Source organism: Mytilus trossulus, chromosome 12 (assembly GCF_036588685.1).
Source record: "Mytilus trossulus isolate FHL-02 chromosome 12, PNRI_Mtr1.1.1.hap1, whole genome shotgun sequence".
In the NCBI taxonomy this organism is placed as follows: Eukaryota; Metazoa; Mollusca; class Bivalvia; order Mytilida; family Mytilidae; genus Mytilus; species Mytilus trossulus.
The window spans coordinates 56,176,208-56,202,345 of record NC_086384.1 but is presented as its reverse complement, the minus strand read 5'-3'; the positions used below and the strand labels follow the sequence as shown (position 1 = coordinate 56,202,345).

General features: G+C 31.9%; 1 protein-coding gene across 3 annotated transcripts in view; it reads left to right on the top strand.

Moving 5' to 3' along the window:
- The window catches only part of LOC134692900 (uncharacterized), a 130,911-nt gene that overhangs the window by 17,864 nt on the left and 86,909 nt on the right, over positions 1 to 26,138 (top strand). The window contains exon 1 of one of the 3 annotated variants that reach the window (XM_063553530.1): positions 22,245 to 22,665. The exons of the other annotated variants lie outside the window; for them this stretch is intronic. Within the exon in view, the coding sequence (XP_063409600.1) occupies positions 22,633 to 22,665 (33 nt within the window). The 5' untranslated portion in view covers positions 22,245 to 22,632. Of the gene's footprint in view, positions 1 to 22,244; positions 22,666 to 26,138 lie in introns of those variants that run through there. 3 annotated transcript variants of the gene reach the window in all.

Below are 26,138 nucleotides of genomic sequence, written 5' to 3'. Positions count from 1 at the left end.
TATGTGACGCTCGAATCAAAATAGTTAGAAGGCCAAAAAAGTACAACATTGAAGAGCATTGATGACCTAAAATTTCAAAAATGATGTGCCAAATACGGCTAAGGTTATCTGTGCTCGGGATAAGAAAGTCCTTAGTAATTCGAATGCTTCATACTTAAATGCAAATAATAATTTTATAAAAATGAATATAACTATGATATTCATGTCAACAACGAAGCGCTGACTACTTGACTAGTGATACCCTCGGGAATCAAACGTCCGCCACCAGTGGCATCGACCCAGTGGTATAAATAGTTATTAAAGGTACCAGGCTTATAATGTAATACGCCAGACGCGCGTTTAGTCTGCAAAAGACTCATCAGTGAATCTAAAATCAAAATAGTTAGTAAGCCAAACATTATGTAAATAGTTATCAACAGAGGGACGAAAGATACCATAGGGACAGTCAAATTCATAAATCGAAAATAAAAAAAACAGTTCTGTGTGCTGTTGCATTTCGGTGTTGTGTCGTTGTTCTCCTCTTATATTTAATGCGTTTCCCTCAGTTTTGGTTTGTTGCCCCGATTTTGTTTTTTGTCAATGGATTTATGAGTTGTGAACAGCGGTATACTATTGTTGCCTTTATTTACAACGACATGTCTAAAAAAACAAAAACAATAGTACACATGACACAACATAGAAAACTAAAGAATAAGTAAGCCGAATCCCACAAAAAAACAAGGGGTGATCTCAGGTGCTCCGGAAGGGTAAGCAGATCCTGCTCCACATGTGGCACCGTCGTGTTGCTTATGTGATAACAAATCCGGTAAATAGTCTAAGTCGGTTGGTCACATTCATGAACGGGAAGGGGGTGGTAGTTACGACGTAAGGAACATATCCGTTGTCATTTGTGAAACGGTTATTCCATACCGGTCAACCAATGCAACTCGTGATGGCGTTCGTGAAATTTACGACGGAATGATTTTATCTTCACCATTTTGAAATCTTAGTTTAATATCAAAGGTACAAGACTACAAATTTGAAATATAAAATAGATGCAACCAAGTTCGGATTTAAAAATAGGCAGACCACTTAGCAAAATATATGCATTTATCATAAACATAGTTCAATGGGAGCGGGTCCAATTCCCTAGTCCCTCTGAATTCTCTTATGGCAACGATTAATAAATATTATGTACTATGTACAAATTCAAGTAATGATCGAGTTGTATGAACATTGATTCATTTATTTGTACTAGTATTATAGGCCGAGAATGAAGTATTGCATTCATTTATTTTTACAAACGACCAGTATAAATAAAGATGTGCCATGGTTTCCAGTTTGATTACTTTCCACTAGAGTTAAGTTTACTTATATGAAAGTCACAGCGCACCCTTCAGCATAACATCAGTTAGAGCAGTCCTAATTCAGATGTACTATAATCGAACTACTTAGACCACTCGGGCCCTGATGCATAGTTTTAAGCGTTGTGTTTTTATTCCTTTGGTCCATGCTTAGTTTCGTCTCAGTTATGTTATGCTTCGTGCCATCTCTGTCCAATTCTAATACCATGTAATATGATATAAATATTGATTTCAAATCTCTTATCCAATTTTATAAAAGCATACCATAACATTTATTTCCCTCAAACTAAAGATAAATATGGCGTAGTGTCACTTTTTATTTAATTTTCCATTTCTTAATAAACTTATTAACCAAGCTTTTGAAACATGAAATCATTTCGCTATGCCTTGGTATTGAGAAACATACATCAATACACGTTCTTATTAGAATTTAATCTATATTTCATTGTTTGCAGTTTTATAATGTATTCAGCTGTTGCATTTATTGTGTAATTCATGGGGGAATTGATAAAAACAACCTAATTTACAAAAAAATATCAATACACCCTTTGGAAATCAATTTCAAAGCATGCGCATGTGGTAAGTGTACATGCATGTAAATATGCAAGTTAAATTACAACTTAACCATTCAAACAGGAGGTTCGTGAAGGGCCTGGTATAAAAACAAAATATTAAGAAATTATTTGTTTATATTTTACGAAAAATCAGATATATCTGGAAAATTAAATTAACTATAAGGTCATTCAAGTATTTTACTACGTATTTGTAGAGATAAGGGCATAATTTTCTTCACAAAGATTCTCAAATTATTCAAATTTGTACACATATATTTGAGTGGGTTATATTTATGTGTGAAATATTTATAAATAACGCTTTGTTGTATGCTTTATTCCACCATTTTCTACATTTGAAAATGCCTGTACCAAGTCAGGAATACGACAGTTCTTGTCCATTCGTTTTTGATGCGTTTTGTTATTTGATTTTGCCATGTGATTATGGACTTTCCGAATCGATGTCTCTTCCATAACATACGGCATATATTCATTTTTGGAGTCCTTTCTATACATGCTCATGATGCCTGTATCTCTAGGGTGGTCTTACTGTGCATGTTCATTAAGTTAACACAGAACATGCGCTTTTCCAGAATGATGTCGTATTTATTGGGCACAATTTTATAAGGTTTAAAATATTCAAAACTGAAATCTAGGAAACATCTTTATCAACGCGAAACCAAGTAGTTCATGGCGAACCTCTGACTAAACCAAAAACATTTTTTAAACATGTAAGTATTGATTTTTCTTATCAATGTATGAGGCAGATGACATTTGGAATAGAAGGCAGAACTCATATAAATCTGATGTCTGATATATAAATTTACATGCAATTTGTCATTTTCCATTTCTACGTAGAGAAAAGGGATAAAAGCCTTTTTGTTTTCCTTTGTTAACAAATATTTGTTTTTTAATGATTAAGATTATAACACAATGTTGACTGCTGTACCCCTATTTTTTGTTTACATTTGTACCTATTATGTGTGTTTGTTTTGCTCACACGTTGTTGTCAGTATAATGGAATTATGTGCAACTGCTATATAAGTGAATGGCTATAAAACCAGGGTTAACCCACCTTTTTTATTAGGGCTTTTCAATTTACCATTTGATAAAGGACTTTCGGTTTTAAATTGTCCCTCGAGTTTTGTATTTTTCTTATTTTACTTTTTATAAAGTAAGCTCAATGAAACGTTATGTATATTATAATTTATCTTCAAATACTATTACCTCACTGTATTGAGATATTGAAAGTTACACTTAATTTCGCCACTTGAAATCAATTGAACAGCTGATGAGAATAATATTGGATACTTGCGGAAACAATTTTTAAAAACAGCTTCCTTATCATTCTCAAAGATAAAAATGTCGTTTTTCAATTTCATATTTTCAGTAAAACAATGATTATAATTGAGCTTCCAACAGCTTTTATTACCTCGTATAAGTATGATGTTTTGATTTTTTAGAATTACACAATAATTTGAGAAAGAAAACGAGAATTTAATTACATATCTCGAAAACATGTTTTCATTTTGAAAGACTAGTTTTGTTTTGTTACATTGTATTACATCATGATGTATATATAAACCTCAGCTTACTATGGTAGAAGACAAAGGAATTAAAAAATCATATATGTTGTTTTTACTTATAACGTAAATAAAGAAATAGTGTTCCTCAGGGATGCTGATATAATAAGTAAATAGTGTCCGAAAAGAGCAGCTTTCAAACTAGATGCCTGTAAAATAACTCATCATAGATACCAGGACTAAATTGAATATATACGCCAGACGCGCGTTTCGTCTACAAAAGACTCATCAGTGAAGCTCGAATCCAATAAAGTTTAAAAGGCCAAATAAAGTACGAAGTTGAAGAGCCTTGAGGACCAAAAGTCCTAAAGGTTTTGCCAAATACAACTAAGGTAATCTATGCCTGAGGTAGAAAAAAGCCTAAGTATTTCAATAAATTCAAAAAGTTGTAAACAGTAAATTTATAAGTATAACCATATCAATGACAATTCCTGTCAGCACAAAAAGTGCTAACTACTGGGCTTGTGATACCCTCAAGGAAATAAATCTCCACCAGCAGTGGCATCGACCCAGTGGTTGTAAATAAACTCATCAGAGATACCAGGACTAAATTTAGTATATACGCCAGACGGGCTTTTCGACTACAAAAGACTCATCAGTGACGCTCGAATCCAAAAAAGTTTAAAAGGTAAAGTCGTTTGAATAAGTGAAAACTTGCAAGGTTGAAGGGTCGATTTCGGAAACTCTCCACATTTAAATTATCATTCTTCGTTAAGTTTGATGTTGAGTTGGCAAATTTGGAAAAATTATCAAAGGCCAAAAACGAATGCATCGTATCATACATTTTATTACTTTTAGAATAGTAACTTCTCCCATCAATTCTTCACCAATTAAAAAGATTATTCAATTTCAAATGATGTTTTTTTTTAATCTATACAATCTACTATGAGCTTAGCACTTAAACTTCCAGATATACATTTTTTTCTGCGTCTCAGGTTGCTTTAAAGTATTTGGATGTTCCGTGAGCAGTCGATACTTTGCTACGCCTTTGGTCCAGCTGTCCGTCTAGGTTTAAGATGGAGTACCCCGAAATTTGACGAAATTTGATATGTTAAGCGTTTTTTGATTTTGCTATTTGTTAATGGATTTTTCTTTTTGAATTTTCCTCTTTTTTTTTGTTGTTTTTGATTTTTGATATTGATGTTGATGAATGGAAAACAACTGTCATATTCCAGACTTGGTACAGGCATTCCCTAATGTAGAAACTGGAGTAAATTATTATTGTACTTTTTTGTACTTTGTTGTTTTTAAGGGGAAGGAGAATGGGAGGGCTTAATTCAGAAAATATTGTCTATGTTGATTTGGTCATTGAACTGTTGATGGTTGTACCACTTGGGTGTTTAAATTATGACGAAAAACTCGTCCAGCGTACAAAATTATAAGCCTTGCATATTTAGTAGTTTTTTTCTAAACGTTCTCTGTCAAACTTCATAAGATCATAATTATCACATACCCGCTGCAGGATGACATTATATTCTAGTGTTGAAGTTTTGTGTAAAAGTCAATAGTTAACTTGTATATAAAACTATGTTCAAAACTTGCACATCTATTTTCAATTTTAAAACAAAACAGGATTAAAAAAATTAGGACATCTGATAAAAACTTGGTCGATGCCACTGATTGTGGTGTTCTAATTCCCCGAGCGTACCACTAGCCCAGAAGTTAGCACTTCTGTGTTGACATGAACTATCATTGATATGGTCATAAATATAAATTAACTGCTTACAAAAAACTGTTATTTTTTTAAATACTAAGGCTTTTGTAGCGCAGTAATATATTACATAAGCTGTATTAGGCAAACCTTATAGGAATATTTGTCCTAAATGATCTTCAACTTCGTACTTTATTTAGTATCGAGTGTCATTGATGAGTCTTTTATTGGCGAAACGCGTGTCTGGCTTACATACAAAATTTCGTCCCTGATATCTAGGATGAGTTTATATAAAGGAGCAATAAGGTTGTGTCCAAAGGGTCAGTGACTAATGTTATTCATGTCGAGTGAAAATAAAAAAAATAAAAACAAATACGAGGTCGACCAATTTTTGTCGAAGCAACTGAATAAAATACAAATGTCAATCTAGAAAGGCATTTTTACAATTAAAGAAAAAAAAAACTTGATTTTTCCTTAAACTTAAGTATAGCTAATCATTTATTTGTATTAGCATATTTTTCTGTTCTTTGTTGATTTAGAACCAATTGTCAATAAAATTATACGTTCTTCAGGTACCCGCACCTTTGTTGTTATAAACATCAGTCATTCTAAACTGTAATTGTCCTTAATTACTTTGTTTGTCTGTAAATTATATATTGACAGATCCCAACTACTGTTTTTCCGCATCTAATCACTGTAATTGTAAAGATCTAGATACGGTGAAATCGATTTAAGATGACAGAATTAATTGCAGTTGCTTCCCTTATCCCACGTTTGAAGCGACGGTGACTTATAACATTCAAATCTTATTTTATTCGTTTTAATTGCCTTCAGTTTCGTGACTGTATGCTTTTAATGGAATAGAGGGTTTGACGATAAATATTACTTGGGAATTTTTATTTTATTTGCCTAACGTTCTCTCTACTCTTTTAATATGTTTTGTTTGATCTTTATTCTGCACTGTTTACGTTCGGTAGTTCTCTTCTGAAGCTTCGGTTTCTTCCACCAGTCAAAGCTTACCGCCATGAAAAAACAAAAAAGCTGAAATTTGCGTAAAACAGCAATCAATCAATCAATCAATCAATCAATCAATCAATCAATCTCATTCCTCACACTTATTAATATAAAATTGTATAGTCAACCTGTATATGTAAGACCAACACTTGCCCTGAACCATATTCAATGTAGATCCATATTTTAAGAATAAGGTACTTTAGTTTATTGTCATTTTTACGTGTTGCATTTTGTAAAATTTGAACAAAATGTTGGTTTCTGGAGATTAAAAAACAGAGTTGTCCTTCTTGGATCGCTGTTGAAAAAAAGAAAACAAAATGACTTTCCGTTATTAAACATGTATATATAGTTTTCACATTTAAATATTTAAATTAAATTTATAAGTTTTATTAATAAAAAGGAACAAAAACAAAGAATCAAACCTAATAAATGAATTAATGGTTTAAAATGTTAATGACAAAAAGGCTATGGTTAAAAGTATCATCTTCTTGAGTTTAAGAATACTTTTTTTCAAAATTTAATGTATTTATTTTTGCAAAAATTATCTTTCAAATTTTACTAGTACAAAAGGTGGCACTGTTGTTTTTTAATATTATTTACGTAGTTATTCGATGAAACATTCTACATTTACCTTTGTATCTTTGTTTTTTTTAACATAATTAGCTATTCTAACTATTTCAGCTGATCATATTATATTACCGTTGTTTAAATTACAAATTTTAACGTATACATTTCAGGAATGGAATGACTGCCAATGGGTATACAAATACAGTGTATTTCAAAACAGTTTGAATCCCATGTACGAAATTTTATCATACTAATTATTTTTAAAGTGATGCCTGTTAATGGCACTGCACAGCTATATGCTGTTTTAGAATGTCTTTGTGTACATCATTGCCTTAATAAATCGTTATTCTTTTGTAAACCAACTAATTAATTGTAGTCTGGGTTTTTACAAAGAGATAGAATCTTGATTTTATTCTTAATTAACATGACTTCCGTTATCTGTCTTTTATCCATCATCGATAACATTTAACATTAAAACCGACATAATCAGTGAAGCTCCTATCCATCAGCATATTTCAATATTGTTTATTTTTCAAACCTCTTATCCTGAAATATATTTGAAGTAGAAATCAATCCTTGAAATGAACACATAATAAACACACCTGTAATATCTCACAGGTGTAAGGTATCTGTTAACGGTAATCACTTCCCTAGCATGAAACACAATACCAACAGCATTGGCATGAAATAAGAATTCTAATAGTTTCATGAGAGCTTATGTTATGTCCTCATGTGTGTATACTATGCCGAGTCTAAATAAAGCTTATATATTATTTATTGTTTGCTAAAAAATCAAATGATAAAAATCACGTTTCTTTTCTGGTTCACCTCTACTATATAATTTTGAAGTGAAAACAGAAATACATTTTTTTAAGTTACAAGACGTATGTTCGCAAAACAGGTATATTGAAACTGTTATACACCTTTTACATGTAATGGTAAATAAAATAAAAACGTTTGTTCTTCGTTTTTTAAATTCGAGCATTCGCGTTAAATGCAAATTCATGAGATAGCACCGAATGCCCATACTTCATTGTACTTTACACATTTTCCCCTCTTTGGTCGGGGGAGGTAAAAAAATGGAACCGTTTTTGCTCAAAACTGCAAAATATATGTTAATGTGACAGCTCCTTTGTAAATGCCTTTGTTCTAATGTCCCCATTGGTAGTTTGGTTCCTAAAGTTTCTGAGTATTTATACTCTATTAGCTTACAACTCTTTTGATTCGAGGTTCTTATCAAGTCTTTTGGACGCACGATTTATAAAGGGTTGTTTCCAAGATACACTAAAAATAAAAGGTTATACTAGTATATACATACAGTTTTATTTATCTTCACTAAAACCAAAAACCGTAAACTTAATCAAAGATACGTACAACCTTCATACATTAACCGGTTTCACCATTTTTCAAACACATTTTGTATGAATCATCTAAGTCTCAGAGAATTATGGTTACTAAGCAAGTTGTTCGTTCGGTTGCAAACCACCAGCAAAGGCGCGGAATTAGGTTTGGGCACACCCAGCGCGCGTTGGATAATGTGTTGGATGTTAGAGATTCCTATCGGAATATGAATAAACCTGTTTGTTCGAAGATAATATTCTAAAAGTTTATAGGTATATCATTCTTGTTACTTGTTATCCCATTAACAAACAAAAAACAGGCAAAGATCAACGTCAATAAAACTGGATACAAAACAGGAAAAATAACAACTTATGTTTAATATGATGTTAATCTTAATATCTGTAAAATATAAGTTTAGTACCATACGTTGATCAAATGCGTAAAGAATTTGCCATTTTACGCACTAAAAACACATTTTACAAAATGACGATACTTAGTATCGGACGTTTTACGGGCTTTAGATGAACATTTAAACGCCTTTGGAACAGAAAAAAAACTTATGACAAAAATGTACATTTAGTTGATGTTAATCAATTAACCTATAATAGTTATCAAAGGTACAAGGATTATAAGATTCTTTATGAAACCATGATATGTAATTCATGCATTCAATTTCTTACGCGCGCGTTTTACCCATTATATCAAACAATGTATCATGAAATCCGCCTGTTTACCGTCCGTGAAAATTTTAAATGTGTAATTTTTAACAAAAAAACGCTGAAAATAAAGTATAATCAGAAAATATAGTTCAATATGGTACAAGAAAGTTTTTTTCAGATATATAGGCTTTGATATATTGTATATTGACTTCGTGTGACGGGCAGAATAAAAATTGCTTTCTCCCTTCGCTAGTTAGTGCATTACACAATTTAAAGTTGGCACATGCAAAATTCGTATGATCAATCGTAAACGGATGTGATGTTGTTAAATTTAAAAGCTTTTTCTAACTTTGCACAAGGCTTTATAAATTCCTGACAAATGATGTAATTAAAAAATTCAGTGTTGCATGCAATGTTAAAATGTTATGTTTAAGTTCAAAAATTGTTTTGACAGTGCTTGATGAACAATTTATTGCAGTATTTTATCTTTTTCTTCAATCACCGTTTGTTTTAAAGTTATGATCAACCAAGCATAATTTTGTTGCAATAATACCTCTATATTTTTTACAGGAAGGGTTAGTTTTATCATTTTACAATTTAAACGAAATTATACATATCTTATTCTGAAAACAAGTTCCGAGGATTATGTAGATAATTGTTATGACAGCTTACTATGTTTTTAGTAATTGTTAAAAAAAAAAGAAGGAATACATCACAACTAAGCGTATTGAATTCCTGGTACCTTTGATAATTAACACCAATGAGTCGATGTCATCAATGAGGGTATCACCAGCCCAGGCTGCAGTCAACACTTCGGTGTTGACATGCATATCGATTATTTTGTCATTTTTATAAATTCCCTGTTTACAAAACTTCTTCGAAAAACTAAGGATTCTCGTATCACAGGTAAAGATACCTTAGCATTGTTTGGCACACATTTTGGACCCTCGATGCTCTTCAACTTTTTATTTTGTTGGCTTTATACATATTTTGATACAAACGTCACTGATGAGTCTTATGTAGACGAAACTCAGTCTGGCAAATTAAGTTTTAATCCTGGTACCTTTGATAACCATTAGGAACAGCAATAACATTATACTTCTCCAGGAGCCTCACTTATGCTATGAATATCCAACGGAACATTTATTTCACAATCCAAATTTTATCATAAATGTCTTATATACTTGTGTATTTCAGGTATTTGTACCTATAAAGAAATGTCACCATTATGTGGTGAACACTGAATAAACCACTTAGTGCGGGTTTTTTTAGACTGTGCACCTCATTTTTTAGGTTATTTTCAATAGATAGAAAACATATAACAGTTTTTCTCATATATCGGGAGACATTAGTCGGTTATATGAAAACAGTTCGTTGGTAAATAAATTATTGACAACTGGGTTTAATGAAATAGACAAGAAAGTGGTAACATAATGATAGATAATAAATTTTACATCACAAAGCAACATAACATATTTGAAGACATACTTTCTGTCCTTACTTAATAGTTATCAAAGGTACCAGATAATTTAAAAGGCCAGTCGTGCGTTTCGTCTATAATTCTTATCAGTAACGCTTAGATCAAAATAGTTATAAAGCCAAACAAGTACAATGTTGAAGAGAATTAAGGATGCAAAATTCCCCAAAATTGTGAAAAATACGGCTGAGGTAATCTATCCGGGGATAAGAAAATCCTTAGTTTTTCGACAAATTCATACTTTTGTAAACGTGCAGGAAATTTATAAAAATGACCATATAATTGAAAGTCATGTCAAACCGAAGTGCTGACTACTGGGTTGGTGAAATGTCCATCAGCAGTGGCATATACTTAGTGGTGTAAACAGTTATAAAAGATACCAGGATTTTAATTAAATACGCCAGACGCGCGTTAACGTTTCGTCTACATACGACTCATCCATGACGCTCAGATCAAAATAGTTTTAAAGCAAAACAAGTACAAGTTCATAAAGTTGTGCCAATTGCGGCTAAGGTGAAATAAAGGTTAACATTAATGCGATTCTTAGTTAATTGATACAGCTTACGGAGGTGATAACTCATTACATGCAAACAAGTTTTAAAATTTTGAATATTCATTACTTTAAATTCAGCGTTGACTGCATCGATAGTTTGCCTTAGAAGACAAAAAACCTTGTTTGTGTTGTCATTTGATACTTTTCAGTCCATGGTTATAAAATTGCAAGGAAAAATCGTTGTTTGGGGAAGAAACAAATTTCCTAATGAGACATACTAAACCACAATCACACTCTGAAATTAATATTTTCACATAAATCAATATGAATTGCGCGATAAAATGACAAGAATTATAATCTTGAGAGGATTTTGGATTTGTGCATTTTAATTTAACTTGTAATCCTCCCAAATCAGTTCCAGTGTCTAATTAATGGAAATCAAGCAAATTTTGTTATTAATATTCAAAAAACCCATCGTCTTATATCCTTTTCGCATTATTTGTGCTAAGAAAAACATAAATTCACGGATTACATGACAAATCCTTATTATACTGGTCTCCGTATTTCATATTTATGATGCTATAAATAACTTTAAAAGAGCAATACGTAAACATTTCAACGCATTTCAATTAATATTAAATTAGTTCAGATCATAAATTTCTTTTGATTTTCGATTTGCAAAGCTACAACTTTTATTATTCGAAAGTCTGATTCATTTAATAATATCAGGGTTCAAATATTTTATTGCAGAACAAATTTAATGTTCTAAAGGCAAAAGGAGTATATTTCGAACAAAGATAAAAAGATGTGAATCAGTACCAATCGAGAAAGACCTAAAAATAAGAAAACAAAAACTATGTGTTAAGTGTATAGCAATTCTTACAATACGATTATAGAAATAAACTGTTCATATATACCAGGATTGAATTATTGTACACCAGAAGCGCGTTTCCTCTACAAACGAATTATTTTAAAGTTCCCTAATATTAAGTACAGGTTCTATTATTATATGAAGTTTCAAGAATCTGGATAGAAAACTGAAGGGGGAATTTAGTCGGTTAAACAAAAAGGGTACTATCTTTTTAAGTTTTCTAGTGTCTTAAAAGGTGAAAATTTCCTAAAACCATCCCATAAACATGTGTCCAATCTTTTAAATTTGAAACATTTCTTTTTTTTTAAATAAATCATAACATAGTATACAATTATAATATATGAAATAAATGTGTATTAATCTGTCTGATTATATCTCCTATACTTTTACAAATAGCAGCAGTAGTCTACGTTGAAAACAATGGAGGGACGTTGCTAATATTTAAAACAATTTTTACTGTCCGCCCACTCGGCATCATCGTCATTTATGCTGGTTTTAAACTTCACCTAAATCTGTGTTCCTGTCTTTAATCACAATTCTTTGATATTCTCCTGACTTTTCAGATAAACCCACCATTTTTTCACTATTGGACAGGAAAGATTTTTCATGTTATGTGAGCCATATTCTACATTTGAAAACGCCTGTACCAAGTCAGGAATATGGCAGTTGTTGTTCATTCGTTTGATGTGTTTTATCATTTGATGTTGCAATTTGATTTGAAACTTTCCGTTTTGAATTTTCCTCGGAGTTCAGTATTTCTGTGATTTTCTTTTTTTCTTTAACGCTGGTTGATAGTCAACTTACATCAAACTATCGGCTTTTAATGATTAATACATTCAAGCCGATGCAAAATCAAATTTTCCTTAGACGACATTTGATAATAATTTGATTTCCCTTGTTCTTTCCCGGCAATTTGTCATCGTTTTGCTGCATTGCTGATCACATCTTTACCAATCAGTTTTCTGTGCCATATGCGAACTCTTTTATTGCCGGATCCATTAAAACCAAACATCTCAAAGATCTTGATATAAATATATTGTCATTTATATAATTTCCTTCGACCCTTGAAACAAATTATGCAGTCAAGCCTAACGGCAGAGCATTTATATTCGGAAAACGATTTGACCGTAATCGGTTTGTTATTATACGTTGTATAGTTTTGATGTAAAATCGTTAGTGAAGTGATCTTGATCATTAATCATTGTAACATCTTGTCTTTGTTAAGAGGTTTAGAACAAGACACTAATCTTTAGAATTATTGAGCTTTCTGGTAACTTTGGAACCGGCCTTGCGTTTTGCATCGTAAATATAAAACTTGCATTTATTTGACTATTTTGTAGTCATTTTGTTAGTATGAATTTGAATGCTTTCTTGAATAGAACACTTTATGAACATTGGTATATATTTATACAAAAAAAAGTCACATTAATATAGTTATCAAAGGTGCCAGGATGTTAATTTAATATCGGATGGGAATAATACATATCAATCATCAAAAAATACAGAAATTGAACTGCTATTTTCGCCAGTGTTGTTGTGATAACAGTTTGATAGTACCTTAAACACTTTACTATGCAACTACCTCTTACATGTCTTTTTTTTTAAATTTCATAGATTTTTTTTCAATCTGAAAAATTTAGAAATGAATAGTATCTAAATAAATAAAATCATATTGTTTATATGATCATGGCGAATACATACAATTTGGAATATAAAGCACTGATTAAGTGATATAGCAGCTTCCTTTGAACATTTTAGTGACGTTTTAAATATATTGTCATGTGTTTCAATATTTTATGTCCTGCAAAGCTGCTGATGTTTGATGATGACTATACCATGGTTGTCTTAATGTATTGAACTCTAAACATGCTTGATTTTATCTTTTAAATCTTACGTAATTGAATTCACGCTGGGTATCTTGGGATTAACCAAAGTTGTTGAATTGCATCGATTTTGTTTTTCCAAGTTTAATCTCTTTCCAAACTTTTCGTTCGTTACACATAATCTCTATATTCTGTTATGTTTGTACCATAATTCCATGGTTTTGATAAAATTGTTATTAAAGTTCTATTAAACAGTTTGTGTTTGACAATCGTGAATGTTTCGGTGATTGCTTGCATTTGAAGCGTATGTTTGATCTGTAGTGAAATTGATTTTTAATATAATTTTAGATATATTTAGCAGATTTCTCCCGTCGATGTGTACTATTTTGTTTATGATGCCGTACGTATTTTGCATACGTTCATTTGATAGATGGTATATCCTCTAATTGTAACATTTCTTTGAAACTTAGTTTATGTGTGTCGGTGCTAGGTGTGATGTCCTATGGCTGAACTACTCAAAAAGATCGATGAGAACCCATCTGATGGCCACTTCCGGGGATGGGACTTCTTACTACGTTGAAGATCAATTGTTGGCCAAAAGACTTGTTTGTTCTGTTTGACCGAATTCGCCGTTTCAGAATCTAATGCATTCTGGGTAATATTTTCAAAAATGTACACCGAAACTTCGTGATTGGCTGAAAACGTCCAAAACAATGGTAATTCAACCAATGACGTTTTTTTTCACTTTGGGGTACGAACAATGAAATTACCCATGATGCTTTAGATTCTGAAACGGCCAATTGTTGTTCCTTTCACAAATATCCCGTTTCAATTTTCAATTCAATTTCATTACGACGTATAGCAAATATTGTAATTTTATGATAAAATTGTACTAAATTTAAACATAATCATATGATAAACAAAACTACATAATATTTTACTTAGAATAAATTCAAAATCACGAAAATATTGACATTACTTCTAATATTAGTTATGCCCTTTTTATATAAGTATAAAATAAAAAAGTTGTCAGTTCATGAACGTTCATCTAACTACAATATAAAAAGTAGAGAAAGAACACTAATGTAATTTCATGAGGATTTTCATCCCTGATAACGTTGGTCATTAGTTTTATATTTTCTTGTTACATTAGTTTTTGTGTACATGTAAATCAACTTATTATGTGTGCTCAAATTCTGAACGAGTCACTGTTTTGTCTTGTTCAAAGATGGAGTTATCTCTGATAATTTACAAATCTTCATTGTTTCGTCGACAAATTATTTTCTGTGTTTATTTGATGCATTGGACCCGTATCTGTTTTGTTTTTAGAAAAGAACAGTTGTAATTCCATTATTTTCCTTGTAACTAAGCGATAATCATGATGAATGTTCTAATTATTAACCTCGCTGACTGGTAATTCTGTCAATTTATAATAGAATTATAGCTTCAAAAAGGTGTAGGACAAAATTTAATTCTGAACTAACATAGAAATACAGCTTTATCACAGAAATTTCTAATATTGCACCTAGAGAAGCGTTACAGAAGTTTCTTTGTTTGAAGTTTTATCACTATTTAAATAAATTAAGATAACATATTACAGCATTTTAAATTAGATTTTTTACTGTATGTGTAAAATGGAAAGAATGAACACCTGACAACCGAGGAATTTTCACTTGCATCTGAACATATCTGTACAAAATCATCAAATACAAGGCTTTGTATCGGGTACTCCAGATGCGCGTTTCAAACCAGGTTTTGGTTAAATCTTTTTTGTCGGAAGAAGTCAGGAATATTACAGTTTTTTTTTAGTTAGATCTGTTGGTGGTCCGTTTCTGTGTGTGTTACATTTTAGTGTTATGTCGTTTTTTCTCCTCATATATTTAATGCGTTTCCCTCGGTTTTATTTTGTTACCCCGATTAGGTGTTTTGTCCATGGGTTTATGAGTTTTGAACCGTGGTATACTACTGTTGCCTTTATTAGGGCCCCGACTAAAAGTCGGGTCGCCCTATAGTGATCAGTCTGTCCGTCCGTCCGTCCGTCTGTCCGTCCGTCCGTCCGTCTGTCCGTCCGTCTGTCCGTCCGTCCGTAACACTTTCGTGTCCGCTCAATATCTAGAGAACCATTATGATTTCATTTTCATACTTAATACTTAAGATGATTATCAACCAACACCAGAGGGTGTGTCATGTTGTATGTACAACTTTCTAGGTCAAAGTTCAAGGTCAAAAACTTTGGTTTTAGTTGACAACCCCATGTCCTGTGGTGAAGATCGTGTCCGCTCCATATCTAGATAACCATTATGATTTCAAAGTTTATACTTGACATCCATTTTAACAACCACCAGAGGGCGTGTCATGATGTATGTACAACTTCCTAGGTCAAAGGTCAAGGTCAAAAACTTTGGTATAGAGTTGACAACCCCGTGTCCTGTGGGATTGTGTCCGCTCCATATCTAGATAACCGTTATGATTTCAAAGTTTATACTTGACATCCATTTTAACCACCACCAGAGGGCGTGTCATGATGTATTTACAACTTCCTAGGTCAAAGGTCAACGTCAAAAACTTTGGCTTTAGTTGACAACCCCGTGTCCTGTGGTGAAGATCGTGTCCACTCCATATCTAGATAACCATTATGATTTCAAAGTTTATACTTGACATCCATTTTAACAACCACCAGAGAGCGTGTCATGATGTATGTACAACTTCCTAGGTCAAAGGTCAAGGTCAAAAACTTTGGTTTAGAGTTGACAACCCCGTGTTCTGTGGGATTGTGTCCGCTCCATATCTAGATAACCGTTATGATTTCAAAGTTTATACTTGACATCCATTTTAACCACCACCAGAGGGCGTGTCATGATGTATTTACAACTTCCTAGGTCAAAGGTCAACGTCAAAAAAACTTTGGTTTCAGTTGACAATCCTGTGTCCTGTGGTGAAGATTGTGTCCGCATTATATCTTGAGAACCATTATGATTTCAAAATATTTTACTTGACATCCATTTTAACCAACAACAGAGGGTGTGTCATGATGTATGTACCACTTCCTAGGTCAAAGGTCTGTCTGTCTGTTGGTCTGTCCATCGCTAACAAATTTGATCCACACTATATTTTTAGAGGACAGCTGTTATTATTTCATACTTTATACCTGACAAACATTTTCAACTTAACATATATATAAACCAACACCAGAGAATGTGTCATAATGTATGCATCCTAGGTCTAAGGTCAGTCTGTCGGTCTGTCCATCCGTTTGTTGTTCTTAACAAAGTGTGTCCGCTCTACCTCTCGAGAACCGTTTATATTTCATACTTTATACTTGGTGGGTCATAATATATTGAAGGCATAATTCTAAAAATATGTGACAAATATCAATTGGGCAGCACCTTTAAACATATTGTTCAAACATCAATCCATATATCCAGAAGTCACCTTAGAGTAGTCAACAATTAGTTCACATCATGCAGTCATATCACTATTATACTATGAAAGTAAGATGAGAATATTTATCAGTTTTAACTTAAAATCTTAGATTGAAATCACACATGAGACTATGTAATAACTTCAAATAATGCTTCATATCAGATTATCCATACAACTTATTTACCCCACGTTATTGACAGCGGGGCCCACAGAGATGGCTTCCATCTCAATGATATCTAGTTAGATATAGTCATGTGTGATTTTGTCAGTTTGGATGAATTTTCCACTTTTTCAAAAAAAAAGTATCTACAGAACACACAACATATAGTAAAGCGATAATCAAACTACAGATAGGAAGGATACAAAAAGTTGAAAAGCAATGACTACCAAAATTCGTAAAAGTTATGCCTTCTGCGTCTTTTATTGACATGAGAAGTTGTGGTATGAATGCCAATGAGACAACTCACCACCCAAGTCACAATATTTAAAAGTAAGTCTTTAAAGTCAAAGTACGGTCTTTAACACAAAGCCTTAGCTCACACATAATAGCAAGCTTTAAAGGACCCAAAACAATGACTAGTTTATAACCATTCAAACAGGAAAACCAACAGTCTAATTTATCTTAAAAAAAACGAAAAAACGTGAACACTAATGAACCACATCCACAAATGAAAAAAACTGAACATCAGGTTTCTGACTTAGGATATGTGCAGACAAAGGCAGCAGGTTTAAATGTTTTAATAGGTACCAACCTTCACTCTTACCTTACCCTTATGACTTTTATAAATATTTTGATCTGAGCGTCACTGATGAGTCTGGTGTAGACGAAACAAGCGTCTGAAGTATTTCATTATCAGCCTGGTACCTTTGAAAACTCTTTAGTGATACTATTCTGTACGACACATTAAATTATAATAGCGTATGTACAGTGCTTGCATAGAAATGCAAGTTAAGAGACCAAGTGGAAAAGGTAGTTTTATGAGTATTAGTGAATACGACTTGATTTCGAATATGAGTATTACTTTCTTTTTTAGACAAATTAATAAAGTAAGCCAAACTGACAGTAACCTTTATAAATTAATGATGTTGTTGTGATTGTATTTTTTGTTTTTCACTGAAAAATGGATAAGATGATTGATGGCGTAAAATTAACAAAATATAAATAGCTTATACTATTGTATAAAAAGAAAGAATAATTATTTGATGCAGTTCTAAATATAAAGTGAGGAAATAAATGGCAATGATGCAGATTATGGATGAGTAGTTGATGGCTCTGAACGGAAATGAACCTGTAATGACGATTTCACTTCGAACATTACACAATGTCGCACCCGACTACTCATATGTGGGCTTCATGTTCATTTAGATGATGGTTTTGTTTTGCTTTCCAAAGGGATTGGTGTTGTCATCTTTGTTTCAACTTTCGATTTCATCCACTTGTGTATCTTTTCTTTCCTTTTTTTAGCATTACTAACCATAGCCTTTGCCAATGCAAATAATTTTGTAATGCATGAAGTTACAATTCTCAATAAAAACGAACTATTCATGGCCGACATGGTTAATGGTCAAATAAAGTTGAAATTCCTAAATTCTTTGCCAAATACAAATATTTTTTTAGTATTTAAAATTCAAGGTTGTTTGGTACAAAAAACTTATTTGCCAAAAAAAATTAGTTTATTCAACACATTCACAGATCAGCAGACCACTGGATTTGTTGATATTCATTTCTCTAATAGCAGATTTTCGTATGACTATGTCTTTTTGTATTGCTGAGTGGTATTTGCTTTTGGCTGTTTTCCCCCATGTAGCTTTGTTTTCTGCTTGAGGTTTGTGGATCTGTTTTGTTTTTACCATATATCTTCTTCTCTTTTCAATGTATAAATAAAAAGGAATTAGTTCGCTGATGTTCATTACTTTATATACATTCAGATCATACATAAACAACTTTTATATAAAAGGATAAAATAAAACTATTATAATCCTTTTTAGAAAAAAATGATTATTATTTAATGTAAATTTATTACATTAACAATGATAATTGTATAGTTACACAATACCATGACTATACAAATAATCATTACTTTTCAAATAGTAATACACATACAATAATTATAACAATATAAGTTACAGAAAAAATGACAAAATATGATAATCAATATTCACAAAGGTTTCATATAAACCACGCACCTGTTACGTTGGTAATTTGTTCTTTTTTTAAAAGAGGTAACAGTTGTCTAGTTAGTCAAAGGATTAAACAAACATTACAATATAACTGTGAAATCGATGCGTAAGTAATGATAATAAAAGATGTATGTTTCCTCGCTCAGGAAATGTACATCGCAAAATGTAGAGGCGAATGAGAACATAACATGCTTTCTACCAAATAATGAGAGAATCTAAAGGAACTTAATGACCTTGCATTTCATTTTAGATCTTCAGTACTTGCATGAAAAATAAAATGAAAGTTTGTCAATACTCCTTATCTTTTTAAAGATACATAGGCCCTTTATAGCTTGTTGTTCGGTGTGAGCCAAGGCTCCGTGTTGAAGGCCGTACATTGACCCATAATGGTTTACCATTTTTTAAATTGTTATTTGGATGGAGGGTTGTCTCATTGGCACTGACACCACATCTTCCTATATATATAAAACTGTTGTAATGCACATTTTGAGTGTGCCTAGAAACACTTTGGGAATCTCATATATCTTGATGACCATAGCAACGTTTAGTAATTTGAAATATGACTCAAAATATATCTACCAATGAAAATAGAGATTAAAGGAAAATTGTTTGTGAAATATAAGAGAAATGTTATATTCAGAAAAAATAATAATATAACGGCAAAGATTGAGATGACATTTGTCAACAGGGTGTCTTGTGTTTCATTTGTCGTATACAAAAATGGTATACAATATCAGACTTTTCATTTAAAAGGTTGTGTGTTACTTCTGATCGGATATTTAGAATCAAAATTGACATTCTTGTTCTTAATCTAGAACTTTACAGTAGGAAATGTCAAAATAATTCATAAAAATTTGATGAAAAAATACAATATGAAACCTTAACATGTGATTTCCTGGTCATAGCTTTTCACATTGGGTATGTTTTCTTTAAGCTACAAAATGAACATTTAACAGCAAATTCCTATCCCTAGAGTATTTGACTGCGAAAGACAAAAACCAATAGAAGGTTTGCTCTGTATAAATACGTTTTATTTACAAACGTCACATAATAAATAACTAGCTGAGCGATTTACAACGGTTGAGTTTTCTTCCTCAGTGTTGATAATTTTCAATGCTACAAGCCATGATGTAAATAGCAGTAATGAAATTGACATTTTTACCGAATAAATCGGGGAAACATACAAAGTAATTAAGCTTAATACTTGCCATACAAATTAACGACTCAGTGGATGTGTGCTTTGCATTCTGCCTACATTACCACCCGTCGTGCTCTAATTAAACCTTTGATTCACCAGAATAATCAAATTATCAAAGAGATTCTTTGTTTATGTAGAGTTCTTATATATTTATCAATGTTTGGTTCAGTTAATCATCTCACATACGAAGTTCATAAATGATTGCATAAAGATCACTCGAGGATGGCAAATATGTTGTCTGTTTATTTCGTCTTTAAAATTTAATTGTTCTACGTCTGGCTGGATCGTTTTCGTTCGGTGGCAGTTGTTGATTTTCTTTGACTTTGATAATTGAATCGTTAGTTTAATACCTTATTTTACATTACATATGATTTGCCTCTATCATCTGAATAATTAATTGGATTTAGTAAACGCGATTGTAATTGTATTTGATATAAGTGGAACAGCATTAATATTTACTGAAATTTTAAAATCTAACAATATCCCATCCAATGGTACTTAAGATAGAATCATATACAGATAGATTATCAACGAGTCGTAACATAAATGTTGATCACGGTTGATTAAGCAAAGAATAAATTAATCAGCAAAGAGATGAGGAACCATATTGTAAGTAACACGTGTGATGTATGAAATTGATCGGTGATCTATAGCAGTCACCTGTGTATAATGGTATTATAAAAATGTTGGATATCTTGTATGTTTACCGTATCGACAACTAACAATTTAAATCTGCATTCCTCTGGTGGCAGCAAATTGGCAGTTGTATTCAAATACTGAATATTTTGACGGATATTTATCAAAATAAGTTACGAAACGAATGATAAATCTGCAATCGTTTAGAGATTTATTACAGTGAAATAAATGCAAATGAGATTAACTGCAATATACATCTGAAATGATTTTTCTGAAAGTGACGTTGAACATAAATTGATGTAAGTTTCGACAACAGGTCTGAGGTTAATTCAAGAAAAATCTGTGAATTTCGAAAACAGTTTTTAACTACAGAAAGTATATCAGCAAACTTTTTTTTTATTCCAAGCTGCAATTAATCAAACGTGTCTTTGACGAATACGGAACTATGCCTCTATTGACTTATCGATGTCTTTTACCTGTGAAAATGACAGCAATCTGAAACTGACACCACTATGATATGAAATCCATCATAATTTACATCTAAAAGGAAGAGCAGTTATAAAAACGCTTGAATAATTTTCAAAACTTGATTGTAAATTGTTCGATTTGCAAAATAAGCAATTAATTTTACTGCTTTGTTTGATAATGATAACAGTATCAAACCAACGCATCTAAATGTAGGAAATATTTATGGAAATAATTATACCTAATTATTTGTTCAAAGAAAACACAGACATAAAAGTAATTGTGCAATTTGTCGTCATGCAAAGGTGTTTAGCGGACTTATGAAAATTTAATGTCGACAGCAAATTTCAATTAATAATTATCTTCGAAAACAAAGTGCGGTTTTTTGCATGCTCCACTTCAGGTGTGGTGCAATTTTCTAAAAGGTTACAAATGTAATTGAAGATTTAGTGCTTATTTCTAAAATCGCCAAGTGAACAAAAATCGATTGCTATTGAGCAGCAAAAAATTCATGGGAACTTATATACACACCAGGAAAGAAATAATTACAAATATATGATTTTTCTGACATTTATTCTAGGAATAATTATTACAAAAAGAGAAGGCATCTTTTAATTAAAATCAGTTGTACTGTTTACAAAAGGTGCACTGTTCTTTTCATGTGCATTTTCTGAGAAAACCTGAACTGATCATTTCAATCAGCAAAGCTAGAAACAAATTAAAACGAAAAACCGAGAAATAAGCCATAAGCTAAGATTTCTCATTAGTTTTTCTACCATTGAATATCATTTTACGGAATAATCATTTAATGAATAGCTAACGGATATTGGATAATAAGACCGATCAATTCCGCTCGGAACAAATGAGATGGACCTTTATTTAATATGACATATTTGTATAGCATGAGAATAAGTTTGTCATAAAACGTTTGTTTGACAAGGAATATCTTGTTTCTATGTATATGTAGATTACGATTAGTTTGCTTGGAAATCGATTTGTAAGGACATCGAATTGAAGACCACGTAATTTAGTATTGTGATGTTCAACTCTCGACTTCCTCTTTTTATAAATTAGATTAAATCTCCCCAATCAACTATTTCGCCTGATAAACAATGACAGTGATTTTCGGAATGCATCGACCCCAAGAAATCAAAGTTGTATGAACGTTTTTTATTACGTTGCTTCAGCACTCAGCACTGATTGAAGTTTGTGACAAGTATTTATTGCCAATCTAAAGGTACCTTGGCCGAGTGGCGATTAATCGTTCTATAATAGACTGTAAATTTATCTACTTAATTCGGGATGATTTCATGTGATTGATTTGTATTGTGGGAATTGTGACAAAATTCAGAAGAAATGGCTGCTGCCATCCTTAAGATTATTGAAAAGGTAGGACATATTTATTTTTATACAGATACATGTTTCTAAAAAGACATAACTTTAATTAAATCTAAAACTAACCATTTAAGGGCAATATTTCTGGGTATTTGATACAGATCATAAGTATCAGTCACAAAAGTAGAAATATGATTTCAGTCTGCGAGAAATACACCGTTTTTTTTAAAAATTAAATAACAAAAAGACATAAAAAAAACAGTGTGTGGCGGATCCATGATAGAAAGTAGAGGACGAACACCTCCCGTTCATGGCAAAACTATCTTTTTTTTTTAATCTCATATTTCTAACGATTATTTTTAGTTTTAGCTGAAATGCGTCCAAACTTTTTTGAATATTTTCACTTCTATGGAATAGTACCCCCCTTTTTCAAAATTTCTAAATCCACCAGCACACTTAATTATTTCAGCTTATCATATCGGGATATATCTCTGTTAACGTACAAGGGATAATATATGATCTGTTTCATGTTTAATTTCAGCAATCAATTTGATATTTGTAAACAAATATATTAAGCTAGATATATTTTTAATCTGGTTAGATATATCTAAGTATCTATGATCTGCTCGACTATATGATACCAAAAGTAAGAGATTAGCATCTCTTGAATTAGATAACAAATTACATCAGCTTTGTTGTCTCTTTGATGTCTAAATAAAAACAAAATCATGTAAATTTCCAACTTAAAAATGTATGGCTCAAAACTTATGTAAAAGATATTTATTAGAGCTGGTATATTGGTTCTACCACTGGAGGATCTAGAAATTTTCATAAGAGGGGGCCCACTGTCTGTCTAAGAGGGGGCCTGCTCCAGTCACGCCTCAGTGATTCCCTATATAAGCAACCATTTTTTTCCCAAAAAAGTGGGCCTGCCCCCCCTAAATCCGCCTCTGTTTATGTCAAAGAAACAGCAACCTAATCGACCCAGATATGCAAACGAGATTAAGAGGTGAACATTGTCTACATCAGTTGACAGGTGTTGGTTTACCATCGAGTTAATGAATGAATAACCCCTAAAAATCGAGGGGCTGAATGGGATTTACAGTATAGAGAATAATGAGTACAAAGTTCAGAATAAAGAAAAATAGGCATAGAGTAGAGATAAATAATTTTAAAAAAAAATCAGAATATAGAATAATGGCATGGGATATTAAAATTAAACAAAAACGAATGATGGGCAAAATAGAGAAAAAGATAGAGAAAAAAGAATGAATTTAAAGATTACAAATTGAAGGAATCTATCAAGACCCTCATATATACTAATAACCTCGAAAGTTTAATGGTTCTAACTTGACAAAGATACTAATGCTTGGACCAGATGTTTACATGGCGTCAAATTTTATCTGAAAGTCCTTTCGAATTTCAATTTACTATATAACATTACTTTTTTACTTACCAAAAAGGCCCTAGCTGTACGTATACTTTTACTGTCAAACAAGGCTCAAATGAAATCAAATAATAAAACATTAGTAACGTGGTATGTCTAGTTAACTGTGCCATGTACAAGAAGTAGTTCTTGGCTACCTGAGTCTTTACAAAAGGAAATGTTCTCTGAACTAAGAAATGGATTCAATTTCGCGATGTGTGGTAAATTGAATTTCCTTTACACTTGCATGTAGTTCATTTCAAATGTGTTGTCCCCCTTTATTTAAAACACGTGTTAAAATGGTTGACGTTATTTCTAAAACCTGATCATGTAAACGTTTAACAGAAAGCAAACATGGGTTTCTACACTAAAGCTCTTTTGTAATTACGATAATAATATCTCAATATGCGTTTATAATGGATGACATTTAGTTAAAACAACAAATTGACTATCTCCAACCAATAATCATTTACAAAGCACGATTCCCATTTACTGACACATCAACATGAATATAAAACGGAAATAAAATTCTAATATTTGTAGAAATTATAACAGGATTTAATGGAGGTTTATTAATTTGTTATGAGGCATAATCAACACGTTCATGGTTGTACCACAAACAGCAAATGTGATTAATTTTTCGTTTTGTTCTAAAGTTCGTAAATTATTCATACGTGTATTTACACTATGGATACTTCATTACTGTTGGGTTGTTTCAACTAGACTTTGCTCTTTTATGATGCAGGGTTGTCTTGTATTTGTAAATTTAGAACAATAATTAGATTTTCTTCACTTAGAATTAGAGGCATTATAAATAAATTGAATTGTTGTCTCAAAAATGGCTTATTTTATAATTCAAAAAATTGAGAGCAATGGTGTAATGTGTTTTGAAGATTCATGATGGCGAACGACTCCCATACTAGCTTAACTGAACATTCAAACTCAAAACTAACAAAAAAATTAGTCGTGAGGGATCACACGTCGTCACAACTTTTAAAGAATGACTCTTCGGATAAATATTTGTTTACAAAAAATTCTATATGGAATGCTAGCATCGTGTATATATTTATTGATAAGTGCAAATATGACAAAGGTTTGCTTGTTTAATGTCATAAATGCCACAGTTGTTTTACATATTAGATCTTACTTGATATAGTGCTTTGCAATTAATTCATTCTAGCACTTACATTACTGTGATTACAGTACAAGTTTATCATAAGTTATAACGGTCGATTTGTGGAAAGCTGGCAACGTAAAGCTGCTGTGTCAAAAAGTCAAGCTCTGCAGGACGGCTTACCACAGGCTCATGTATGTATGTGCCTGTCCCAAGTCAGGAGCCTGTAATTCAGTTGTTGTCGTTTGTTTATTTGTTACCTTTTTGTTTATCATTCATTTTTTAATATATAAATAAGGCCGTTAGTTTTCTCGTTTGAATTATTTTACATTGTAATTTTGGGGGCTTTTATAGTCGACCATACGGTATGGGCTTTGCTTGTTGTTGGGGGTCGTACTGCGACCTAAAGTTGTTACTTTGCGTGTTAGTTTGGTCTCTTGTGAAGAATTGTCTTATTGGAAATCATACCACATCTTTTTCATATCAACTAGCAAAGTGCAAAATGGGATCCTTCTAAAAACATTTCAATAGGCACACTTGATAGCATTTCTTTGTATAAAGACTAAGCCACATAAATACTTTTCTTGCCTCAGTCAGTAAAGAGCAAAAATTCCTGTTCAGCAAGTGTTCCAGTTCTTAACCATTGATAATCAATTTTGTAAATAAATTTTTAAAAAATCCTGGTATCTATGAGTTTATTTTTTGCTGTTACTCAACTCTGAAAGAGAATAACGGGATGCATTCTGGTAGATATTTACCAATTTAATGGTTATTTTTTAAGCACAATTAATTGTAACAATTTTCTTTGATACAGATAAAACGCAATCAAAACAAATGCACAAGACAGTTACAGAACATAACCAACATTCTCAAAGCGACTAACTTGAGTACCACGATCCACTCTTAAGTCGAAGAAAAATCTTGTGATCTGACATGCAGTGGTAAATTCTTTGACATTTGCTGTTTTTTTCTCAAAGAAATATCTCT